At 37.5% G+C, this 12,604-nt stretch overlaps 2 protein-coding genes across 2 annotated transcripts in view; one reads left to right on the forward strand and one right to left on the reverse strand.

The window, feature by feature from the left end:
* Nucleotides 1-613: 613 nt before the first annotated feature.
* Nucleotides 614-2,955, reverse strand: LOC144712164 (monothiol glutaredoxin-S10-like). Its single transcript, XM_078586360.1, has 5 exons — nucleotides 2,584-2,955; nucleotides 2,402-2,475; nucleotides 1,657-1,731; nucleotides 923-949; nucleotides 614-835 (listed from the first exon to the last, which is right to left on the reverse strand). Exons 1-5 carry the CDS (start codon nucleotides 2,880-2,882, stop codon nucleotides 753-755), a joined length of 558 nt encoding a protein of 185 aa, XP_078442486.1. The 5' UTR covers nucleotides 2,883-2,955; the 3' UTR covers nucleotides 614-752.
* A 5,298-nt stretch (nucleotides 2,956-8,253) lies between these two features.
* The window catches only part of PIR121 (transcription activator), a 108,634-nt gene continuing 104,283 nt past the window's right edge, over nucleotides 8,254-12,604 (forward strand). Inside the window, exons 1-4 of the mRNA XM_078585773.1 lie at nucleotides 8,254-8,395; nucleotides 9,332-9,404; nucleotides 10,954-11,018; nucleotides 11,741-11,818. Coding sequence (XP_078441899.1) covers nucleotides 8,342-8,395; nucleotides 9,332-9,404; nucleotides 10,954-11,018; nucleotides 11,741-11,818 — 270 coding nt within the window. The 5' untranslated portion in view covers nucleotides 8,254-8,341. The remainder of the gene's footprint in view (nucleotides 8,396-9,331; nucleotides 9,405-10,953; nucleotides 11,019-11,740; nucleotides 11,819-12,604) is intronic.

Below are 12,604 nucleotides of genomic sequence, written 5' to 3' on the forward strand. Positions count from 1 at the left end.
CCAAGGGCAGTTTCTTACAATTGCTTACATGTTATAAGTTACTAAAAACAATAGCTATTTGTTTTTGAAGGCAACTTGTGTAAATTGGAGGACGTTGATCATTCATGATTATGAGATCATTCATAATTCAGTGGATCAATCAATAGAGTGCAACTGGACTGAAATTTATGAATCGATGAGATCGATCTGTTTATTAACGATCGATAAATAAATAAAAAATAACTACACTATTCTCACTCTCAGGACCAATCATAATCCATACATAAATGTTTTCGAATTATATATTATTTTGGCCCATTCTACTTCACAATGTAAAATTCTTTATTCTTTTTTGGCCAGAAATTTGGGTCAGACCCTTTTTCAGAAATCGTAGTAGGATTCATCGGGCTTGCCACATGGCAGCACTCGATTGGAATGAAACAGGCTTTCTGACTGACAGATTGCTCTGACTGATGGGATCAACAGTCAATAGTAGAACGACCCTCTTGATCTGATCGGGTCGATCAGATTGCGATCAGGCTGTCTAATTTATGAGAAATTTTATCAAAATCGACCTAATCCAGTAGTTTAAATTGGAAGTAAATCCAGGATACTTAGACTAGGCCGAGCAGACTTGAATGAACGCCCATAAAGACATGACTTAGGAATAAGAAGTGAGTGAACATCAAATAAGAATTATGTGGAAGTACCCCCTTTGTCTCCTTGGAAAGTTGGAAATACCTCTGTCTATGAGGGTCGGTGCGGCATTTTTCTCAAGGCTGCTGCAAGCTTTGTCCTCCGACCGCCTCAGATAGAAGAGTTGTGAGCTCTCCTTTATGGTAGAGCTTCACCGTGTCTGCAGAAATTAAAAAAGGAATACTTATACGCTTTTTCTTTACGATAGAGAAACAACATATCTCAAGATCAAGGGGCTAATGGGCACCTGTGCACCCCCCAATATGCTTGCCCCCTGCCCACAAATTACACACCCATTAAACAATCATCACAAAGTAAAAAAATGTCCAGAAACTAAATGAAAATGCAGCTCGCGTATCTGCTAGGGTATTGGGCTTACCAATACTTAGAATAATCCCCGTTTCTACGTAGGTCTTATAAACGATAAAAAAGTCATCAAAACTCCAAAAAAGTTTTTTTTACAATCATTTTATCAGCTGAAAATTTAATCACTTGTTTAAAATACCCATCAGACAAAGATGACATGAAATTCCCATCAGGTAGTATTAGTCATTGAAAACTTGGCTTCGCAGGGTGATCAGTTTTCATCAAAAACCTATCGCAGGACACACAAGAGAAGAGTCCATAAGTTAGAGGTACATGCGGATAATCACGCACTGTGGAGTCTTTCATATAAAGAAGTCAGCAAAGGATCAGTCAGGGAGCGCCTGAGAGGCCCGAGCAGTAGGATAACCCGAGAGTTCATTTTTGGTTCTTTCGATTCTATCCTCCTGTATGAAAAACTTTTTTGGAAATCTGTTGATTTGAAGTCTTTCTTTCTCATTTGGCATCATTTTCCAAGAAAAACATTCCGATATACCTTTTTTTTTTGGAACAATAAAAGGGATATTCCGAAGTACCTTGATACAATTCCGACGTATCACAGGAAAACAAGGGGAGAAGTAATTGTCAGAAGAGCGAGAGAATTAAGGCAATGCATACCAATGAAGACATTTGGCACGGTGAATTGCCCCGTTAGCCTTTCCAAAAGCTTCTGTAGCTGTGGCCCTTGAGGACCTGGAGATCAGAAAAGGATTTAAACTAAATCATGATCTCCATTCAAGCATTCATCAAGAAACATATCGCACTATCTCGTTTTATAATTTTGGAAAGGAAGCGCACAAAAAAATAATTTGTTTTTCTAACGAAGAAATTATTAGTTTTGATAAAAAAAACCACGATTCCTCTTCAAAAATAAAAGCACGAAGAAGTACGTCATGATCACAGCCCAAGAACTTCGCCACGTTCTTTCATACAATAGTCTCATGAACACAATAGCAAAAGACGTGGAAGCACACTCCAGATGAAAAATCGGCACGTATTTACTTTTCAAAAGGATAGGTTCATAATCTCATCAAGGAACTTTCCCAACATGCACTAACTCGATTTCGAATACCCAAACTTGGATCTCTCTAGAAGAAAAAATAATTTATGTTTACTGACACCATTCGTGATAAGAATAAAATTATTTTTTAATACAGTTTTTTTCTTTTCATTGGAGAATTTTAGAGATAAAGTTGAAAGATAATCAAGCAGTTGCATTCAAATGCACCAATTGTCCACAAGTTATCGAGAAAGCAAATAACATTCGGGAAGTTTGGAACCAAAACTTTAATTGCATATCGTTTGGACAGGAAAAGGCAAAAAAAAGCAGGAAAGAAAAAATAGAAACAAGGAAGACTTTTACCAAGTTCATCCAGCTCGATTACGAGGGGTTCTACGCCAAGTCTCTTGAACAAGGCCTTCACCTCCATCGAATATCTAAGCGAGAGAAGGAAAAGAAAAGTTCGAATCGTGTGACATAATGAAATTTTGAGCACGGATCACAATTTCCAAAACTGACAAAGTTTGACAAGACAGTAGACTCACGAGCACCATGTCTTCGAGTAAACAACGACGGGATTCTCCGAGATCGTCTTCTTGACATTCTCTTCCATCCGGGATCCAAACGAAGGCGACGGGGAGGAAGAAGATCTCACGAGAATCGATCTCTGCTCGCGATCTCCGAAAGTACTGAATCCTACGCCCGATTGGTACCCAGAAGAACGGAGAAGAACGGGATTTGAGAGATGGGGGAATCTGACAGCGCCATTACAGCATCTCGCGGTGCTCAAGATGGGGCGGAAGGCAGCGCTCGCCCCTGCCACGCCGCTGAGACCCTCCGCCATTGTCGCTCTGCTTCTCTTGCAGCAGCAGACTGAACTTTCTAGATTGAAGACGGACGAGGTTCACGACCACTTATCGTGTTCCGTTCCTACGCGGCCTTTCGGCCAGTCCGATACGACGATAAATATTAATAATTATTCCGCATCGTATTTTCTAGAAAAATGCTTTGAAATTATTACAAAATGGACAGAAAAGCCAGAACGCTACTTTGTGTCAACAAAACACACGATGTATGAATCTTCATGTTGTTTGTCCAGTACGAGTTCCATTTCTCGTGCCAGTAAGAGAATTTTCATGAGTGTTGAAAAATGAAACTTGTACTAAAAAAATAGTATAGAATGGTTTTGTAGGAAGTAAATTTGTGAATATATCAGCAAGCTAGTATCTTAAATCCACTGATATGGTTTTCACAAGACCTTCGAGAACCTTAGTCATATGATGTGGCAGTGGATTTCGATATGTTTGGTGCACTCAAGAATTGAAAGGTTGGAGGCAAAATATTATGAAAATCATATCAGTGGATTTAAGACACTAGTTTGCTGATATATTCACAAAGCCACTTCAAACAATGTTGCAGTCCATTTCAATATGTTTGGTGTGCTCAAGAAAGAACAGGATGGATGTAATTTGTCACTCAGATTGACAGTGACACAACATTACACCTTCCTATATTGTGAATGTTTGTCATATTCTATGGTCATCTAGCAATTAATGTATCTAAAATATCTCTGTGATGGAATCAGCTGGAGCTCTATGTTTTTCTGAAGCACAAGGTTGACAGCAATGATGTACTCAGCATTTACCATCAAGCTTTGGGTTAGTCTTCGTGGAACCCTTTCTGACAGATTTTTCCATTATTTAGGTAAATAGGAAGCCATGTATAGACTTTTTATAATTTGGTTATGATTGAAAGCTCAAATTAGTGTAACTTTTTTATTTTCAGTTCTTATTCTCCATAATGTAGAATATATATCCTTAGTTCTCATTAAGAACTTAAGAAGAACATCACACGTCCTTTTAGAGTTATTTTACTAAATCACTTTGGAGTTCACACATAAATTTTGGCGCGTAGGCCATATTTGGCATAGCACATATCATAACGCACATGAAAAACTTGATCATCAAATTACACGGGATTCTTTAAATCTTACAGATTTTTTCAATATCATAATGCACGTGAAAAACTTAATTACCAGATTACAAGGGACTCCTCTAATATTTTCAGGAGAATTCCATGAATGATCTAGCACCATTGGTGATTATAGCACCATAGGTGTGATAGAGATAGAAGCAGATATGCACTAATGATTGGTGAAATCGGATGTTCTATATTTGATGGTGAAAACCTTGGGTATAGGCAATGATCACCTAGGAAAAGGGACAGAGACATAAGTGAAAAAGAAACAAAGATCACACTAACCTCGTATTCACGTTCCCAAGGGATAAAAAAGTGGTTTTCTTCATGTGTCTTGATTTGAATGTCACTTCGCTCTTCGAGTGCAAGAACGAATCGAAACAAGATTTTTAAACAGCAAATCACTCTGCTAACCATAAATAGGAAAAAAATCAAGACTGCCCTTTTTAAAAGGATAAGGTATCTATTCATAAGTTCAAGATGGTGGATGGATAAATGAGGTAATTATGGAACTACCCTCAAATTTCAGACCAAAACACATTATGGATCATTAGATATCATTGCTTGAATATTGAGCCATCTGATTATCTCTCTCTTTATATTTTGTGTGGCAGACTGCTAGCATGGCACACAATTCTAGGAGTGGAAATGTCAAAAAAATATTTAAATAATTTTAAATTATAGTTTATAAAACTATTTTATTTTTAAAATTAACGTCAGAAAATTCCATAAATACCAAAAAATAAGTAAGTAATCAAAATACTGTTCAAGAAATAAAATAAATTATAAAAATATTTAAATAAAAATGAATAAATATAATTAAATATTTTGTGACCTGTAAGTTTATTTTATTAATGAAATTAATTACAAAAACGTATGTTATAATGAAATCGATAAAAACTAGGAGTTCATTCCAAGAGTGGAAGGTATCATTTCAAGTATTTATATCATGCATTTGTGATCATTTAAATGAAAATGAGCACATATGATGCATAAATTTAGTAATAAAAATAACATGATGTTTATGATTATTTGTGTCCTATCTATAAACAATTTCAAGACTATTTTACTCCAATCTTCTAACATAAGATATATGTCCCACGAACACAACCCTCGTGGAAAAAAAAACTTTTGTTCCTTGTGGTGGCAGAACTAAGACAAAAACTTCTGTTTGTGATATTCATAAAATATACACTTGAGAATAGCATCAAATGAGTCATACCTTTTATCAATTGTAGACTGTAGGGTTCTATCGGCTTTGATTGAATGCCTGAAGTAATTTTTCATGCAACAGAAGGTTGAAACCAATTTAGATTAGATATCAAATTATGAAAGACCAATGATCAAGGTATTACAATGTCATCATAATTCACTGAGTTATTACATTAATTAGTGGGCTTAATTATTAAAATCACACATAAACACGATATTGAAGTGTGATTAGATTGATAATCACATAACATCTATCAGGGACTCCACATAATTTTAATATATTTAATGTTTAGTTTCTTTTGGCTTCATAAATCCGACGGAGGGGAAGTCAAAGTTGCGATGTAATATGTTCATTATATATGCAACTGCAGTAGGAGTAACGTCGTCTCCACAGGGAATGGCCTTTACGGATGTATTCAATAATCGACTTGCTAGTTAATAAGTAATAGTAATAATACTAAAGATAATAAGTGTAAGAAGAGATAAATAATTAATAAGTAGAGGTAATATTAGTTTAATAACATAAGTATAGAAGGGAAATCATATATTATATGTATATATATCATAGATACTAAGAATAATAAAGAATTAAGATACTAGATATTATATTTAAGGATGATATGCATATAGTTAGTGGAAACATAAATAGTATTTACTAAGAGAGTAGTTTAATAAGAGGAAAGAAGAAGTAGAATATAGAGAATTACTAATATAAATATTAAGAAGATAGACAGGGAGAGAATTAACTAATTACCTAAATATAATATAACTAAGTAAATAAACAGGTTAGTACAGGGATGAAGATAATATATTTATATGAAATTTTATAAATGTTTACTTAGTTATTATATAGATGTTTAATTACCTAAATATGTGTATTTTATATTTTATTTATATTTTTTATAAAATTTTCATTTTAATGAAATTAATGGTGGTTTAGTCGAACACCCGAGAGTTGTTCGACAAAGGGGGTTGAAATATATTTGTATATAGTATTTAATCTTCATATGCCTTTTTATATATTTTATATAGATTTTTAATAGTAGAAAATTGAAGATAAGTGTAATGTTTGTCGAACAACCGTGAGGTGTTTGACAGAATGCCTGATAGAAGTCGGGTAAGATGGATGTATATATATTTTTATAAGGTTGAGAGGGGTAAAACTTATACAAATTGAGATATGTTCATCGAACACGTGAGGTGTTTCATGAGGTGTTTCACGTGAGGTATTTATCTCTCTCCCTCTTTATTCATCTCTATTTAGCTTCCACTTCTCTATTACATACGAGCCTTTGGCTCTCATCTCAGAAAACTGGGGCAACCTATTCATCCCATAGCCATTCCAGCTTTTACAATATATCGCTTTCTCAAGCTCTCTCATTCTATTTTTCCCCATCCCATATTTATTTCCTATTCTCTACTTCACATGCATTGTATCTCTCTCTAGCAGGAGCAACCCAAACTATCCCTTTCTCCATCTCCTTCCACTGTCCCTTTCACGAGTCGTGCTTTCCATCTCTCCAATTTGTTGAACTTAATGTATATTTGGAAATACTAATCATATATTTCAGTTGCATAGTTTCGTAAAATTACATATATTTATGATTGGAACGATTCTAAACTAATATATAGAGAATACCCAACAGATCAAAATTAAAGTAATAACCCGAAACACAAAAGAATTATCAGACGCCCGTAGGTTAGATGCTTTAATGGGGGTCCTCAAAAGAAAGTCAACGCAAGGAGAAAATATAAGGGCAAATATTCCCATATATCCCAGGTTTTTTAAATCGTCCGCGATCTATCCCATGTTTTTTTTTTCACGCGATCTATCCCTCGGTTTTAAAAGTTCTGCAATCTATCCCCCCTTTTTTAAAAGTTCCGCAATCTATCCCAGGGTTTTTCGACGCTGACGTGGCGTCCGACTCGGGCGGCGAAGTGGGCAGCTGGGCTGACCGTAATAGACGTGGCTTCCAGACGTGGCATCCAAATCGGACGCCACGTCCGCGTCGAAAAATCGTAATAAGTCATCATCTTCGCGGAGAGAGAGGGGGAGGGAGAGAGACCGCAGAGAGAGAGAGAGATCGATCACGGAAGAGAGAGAAAGAGGGGAAGAGAGGTCGCGAAAGAGAGAGAGAGAGTGATCGCGGAGAGAGAGAGACTGCAGAGAGAGAGAGAGAGAGAGAGAGAGAGAGAGAGAGAGAGAGAGAGCGAGAGCGAGAGCGAGCGGGAGAGAGAGAGAGAGAGAGAGAGAGAGAGAGAGAGAGAGAGAGAGAGAGAGAGAGAGAGAGAGAGAGAGAGAGAGAGAGAGAGGGAGAGAGGGAGAGAGAGAGAGAGAGAGAGAGAGAGAGAGAGAGAGAGAGAGAGAGAGAGAGAGAGAGAGAGAGAGAGAGAGAGAGAGAGAGAGAGCGAGAGAGAGAGGTTTTTTCCTGACGATGACGTGGCGTCCGACTTGGATGCCACGTCTATTACGGTCAGCCCACTTCAGCGTCCGCGTCGGACGCCACGTCATCGTCGGGAAAACGCGGGATAGCTCGCTGTTTTTTTAGAAAATCGGGGATAGATCGCGGACGATTTAAAAAACTCGGGATAGATGGCGGAATAAAATAATTTGGGGATAGATCGCGGAACTTTTAAAAAACCCGGGATAGATCCGGACGATTTAAAAAACCCGGGATATATGGGAATATGTGCCCAAAGTATAATGATCATTCAAAATAATTGCATTGGAAAAAGTAAGCTAAAGTTTTCGTCCGTTCTAAATCATCCGCCTGTGGACGGGGCCGAAACAACTTCCCGTCCTTCGCCGGACGATTTTTTCGTCCTAGAACGAAAAAACGTCCCCGCCGCGTCACTCTAATGTATTTGCGATAGTACCATATAAAGAAATGGCCAGGAAATCCAAAAAGCAATTTCATTCCACTGAGCTTCAACATGTCGAGAGTATGGACAGGGGTAGAATAAGAAACTTCTGGATCCCAAACGGCAAACGCTAAACGGCTTGACTTAATCTCGGAAACGTATACTAGGGTCAACCCCGTTTCTATATAAAGTCTTGGTTAGTAGACCTTGTTAGTTGCGAGCGAAGTTCTCCTGGGGTTGAAGTTGGTGGCCATGGCTGTCCCGATGGAGGAGGCGATCGCTGCACTGTCTACTTTCTCGCTAGAGGTACGTATGGTTGAGAAGATCCAATGTCGTAGTGGAAGGATTTGTTCGTCCCTAGCTTCTTTCCTGAGGAAGAGCTTGCCAGCTCCGTCGTTTTTATGATTTTGTCTCAGACGAACTTTTGTTGCATCGTTTCTTCGATTTATTAGAGTAGCGACATATCTTACAGGGATGCTGTGTCGTAATTTCTTCAACTATTCATAGAATTGGCGCTTATCTATTGGGAAACGATGAGATCAAAAATTGAGCGCCCTTCCTCGCTGCTACGACCTTGCCGATCACATTATTGTTCTCTCCGCCATTATTTTCATCAGAATCGCACCCTGCCTGAATTCGCTATGTGATATGCACGATAAAATAGATTCCAACCTTTTCTCGAGAAGTACTGGGTACTAATAACTGGGGTACCTGTTTCAAAAACAAATGGGGTACCATATTATTTTGTGGTGGATAGGCGCCATAAGATGAATTTTTTTTGTTGTGTTAAGCTGTTCCGCTAGCGCATTGCGGTGCAGAGTTTTGTTTGTCTGCGATAATTATACCTTCGGCGAGGGGTTCTACCTGAGACTTGTTCGCCTATGGAGTCCAATCTGATTCCCAGGCCAGGAAATATGGGCGGAACGGAGTGTTCTTTTGACTTTATGGCCTGTTCATTCGGAGGAAAAGTTGAAAGTAATTATATTGAAAGTATTGTGAAATGAGACTTTGAATTGGGAAAGAATTTTCCGGGTAAAATTTCGTTTTAAGGAGTATCTTTGAGAATCCATGATTACGTATTTTTGGATCGGGTGTATCTCGAACGACAGCATTTTTTGATGGTATTCATCGTCATTTAAAATTTAAATTAGTTTAGCTATTTTCTCTATGTTACATAGTTTTAGGATTTAATGTCTCTCACAAATAACATTGACAACATCTCTGTTGGCGTATACGTTTCAGGATGATCAGTCTGATCTCCAAGGTCTTACTGTTTTGCTGTCGGCGGAAAGATTTGCGACAAGTAGTCCCATTGGTGAGGTTTTTGCTTTTGAAGTCTTTGTTGCTTTATTACAGTCGTAGATTTCTCTTATCTCTTTTCACTTCGGCATTAGCATTTTATTTTTTCACTCTTAGTGCCCCCGCACCATTTCAAAGGTTTCTTCAAATAAACAAAATAATATTTCAAAGGTTAGTGAGCTTTCAAAGGTTAGTGGCTCGTATATACTTTGAGTAATCAATAGAGTTCCTAGAAGGGGAGGAAGGTCCCGTGAATGATGTTATGCCATTTTGATTTCCTATAAACGTCATAAGCATGATCCCGGATCAATTATGGTTCCATGCAGCATGCCATTATGCCTCCTCACATAATCATCTAAGCGTTAACCTGTCAATGACACAGATTGCCACATTTTAGACATCAATTGTGTTAACTTCTATCAACTAATTAAAGGAAGCTAGGTAATTCACATTTGGGCCATTAGGAGAGCCATTGATGCATTATTCTGATTCTTAAGGGCAGGTATTATTGTGCAAATCCTGAATTGGACGAAGTTGGCTCATTCAAATGCTCTGTTCTTTAGAAGTCGATATGAGTAGGTTTAGTTCCACATCTGTTGGAGCGCATACAAACTATGTATTTGGTTTTGAAGTCTTTCTCCTTTGTCGTTATCTGTTCCAAGATCATCTTTCAAGAAAATTGATTTACTATCTGATAAGAATCCGCCAATGTTGATGATATAAATCCAAGAATTCTCAAGAAAATGAACAACATTCTTGGAGAACACACGATCCCCGTGGATCAATTGTACGAGGGAAGCATAAGAACAGATGGGAGGGACAGATGAGAGGGAAAGGAAAAAGGAACTGGCAGCCCGGAACAAGGCCGGATCGGCTCTTGCTCCTCTAGTCAGGAGGATCTCCCGCCAGCCTTCTTGCCCGGGTGATATAAACTTCACACACACCTTTTCATCTCAGCAGGGCCTTTATTTATACTGTTCTTGATTCCCGCCATCTTATTATGACCTTCACACGTGTCTTTACTGGTCGGCACGTGAGATCTCTCTTCTCTTATGCCTTGTATGATATGTCTTTGTAAAGTCCTTATCACTATCCTTCTCTGTCTCTTGCCTCTTATAATGACTCGTTATCAACTTTTTAAATTACAAATCGTTTCACCTCGTGCCTGGAAAAATCTGTTGATACAGATTTTTGTGTCCAAACTTCAAATGAAATGTGCGGTGTGCTGCATTAGTGCAAAACATGATACACATTTTTATTTTTAACAGGTGAAAGTAGATTTGTTTGGAATGATTCTCTGGAAAGCTATGCCAATAATTCATCTCGTATATCTATTTTAATCACCGGTTTTGATCTTGAACAGTAAAGAACTCTTACGAGGGGGAACATGGGTTGATAACACACTTAATTTTCGTTCTCATAAAATTTGTCCCATATATTAAGGTCTATATAGTTAACTTTAAAAGAGGAGAATAAGGCATTCCCCTCCGAAGTGTAAACTTTCTCAAGGAAGTTATCATTGGTCCTTTAAGTTTCTTTTCTCATTCGGAGTTACTTTTTTGCAGAATATGGTGATGTATCTGCTTATCGTCTTTCGCTCAGTGAAGACACAAAGTCAATCAATCAATTGGTGTGGAGTTTTATTTTATTTACAGTTGATTCCACTTTATGTATAGATCTTTTTTTGTTATATTTTTAAAGGCCGATCTTGCTGGTGCGATTGCGTGCTCATGTGTGCTTATTACAGATTTCAAGGGCTGTACTGACATCCATATCCCTTTGACCGGAGTCCAACCTAAATATCTCCCACACCAATGACCTTTTTGTTTCTTAATAAAACAATGACCTTTTTGTACTTACATGAGGGTTCACAAAAGACGTAGGTTTGGCATGTTCTTACCTCTTCTTCATGGGTGCATGAGCATTTAACAGGATTATCTTGAGATCAAATTGACAAATGCCAATGACAGAGTGTAAAAGAATAAACAAGAGAGAGAATATGGTGGAAAAAATCATGGATAAAAATAGAACTTTCAAGGGAGATACGGTCTAAAACTTGTTTTTATCAACCAAGGACTACAATTACATTTTCTTTGCATTTGCTCACTTATTTTTCCAACGATTTTATGTCCAAATCACAAATTACCAGAACGATTTTAGAGCTAGACTATACATGCTATTGATGAATACCGTGTTTTATTGAGTGGCCTCCCTTGTTTTATTTAACATTTGCAGGGGATAATATATTTATTGATTTACCCTCATAACATTTCCTTGTGTTTATAACATGTAGTCTCTTGCTTTTTACTGGTGTAAAAAGGTTTAGTAAACTTTTTTCTTGAGGTCATGTAGAATACGCTAATTCAAGAAGGAAAAGAGATGGCATCTGCGCTGTACACATACCGCAGCTGTGTCAAGGCCCTACCTCAGGTTAGGTTTGCCTCCATCTTCTGTGCAGGCAGTCAATTGAAATAAATAATTCTACTTTTCTTCCTATTCAGAAGTTTTACTCGTCCTTATATCTATAGTTTTTAACCTGTTGAAGTATATGTGACATATGCAAACCTTCTCTTCTGCAAAGAGTTAGAATATGTGACACATGCTAGCGCATGTTTCCTGTTGTCTTCTGGGTTCCATTGTGATTTTCTATTGACCAATGGGCCTGAGCATCCAAAGTGTTGGGATCTATTTTAGGTGCTCAAAATATTATGTACATTAACCTGAGTTGACGTATTACTATTATATTTGTTAGATATAAGATGTATCTTTCTACGGGCTAATTAGTGTGGGGCCCACTACCCGATTTAAATCGGGCGTATAACGGCTAGTAAAACTAGCCGTTAGAGACGGTTAAACTAGCCGTTAGTTTGCTTGTATAAATACCTACTTTGTCTAATAAAAAATTACCTTCTCTCCTTTTCAATTCTGCTTCTTCCTCTGTCTACCTAACCATCTCTCTCTCTCTCTCTCGCCCTAGCCACAAGGTAGATAGGCCAAATCGACAATATTCATGCCATTTAACTTATTATAATTTTCTCCCTTGATATTTTGTTCATGGTGATTGGTCCCTTTATTTAATAGTTTGTGTACAAAGCCTTAAGTAGTATTTTTTGATCTTTGTGCCATGCGCTCACTATTTTCTCCTGCTGCCTGGATTGTGCAAACTGGGATTTAAGGCTTCACAAATTCAAACTTAGTCCACTTTTTCCTCGTACT

The sequence above is a fragment of the Wolffia australiana genome, chromosome 14 (genome assembly GCF_029677425.1).
Source record: "Wolffia australiana isolate 7733 chromosome 14, ASM2967742v1".
NCBI classification, from domain to species: domain Eukaryota; kingdom Viridiplantae; phylum Streptophyta; class Magnoliopsida; order Alismatales; family Araceae; genus Wolffia; species Wolffia australiana.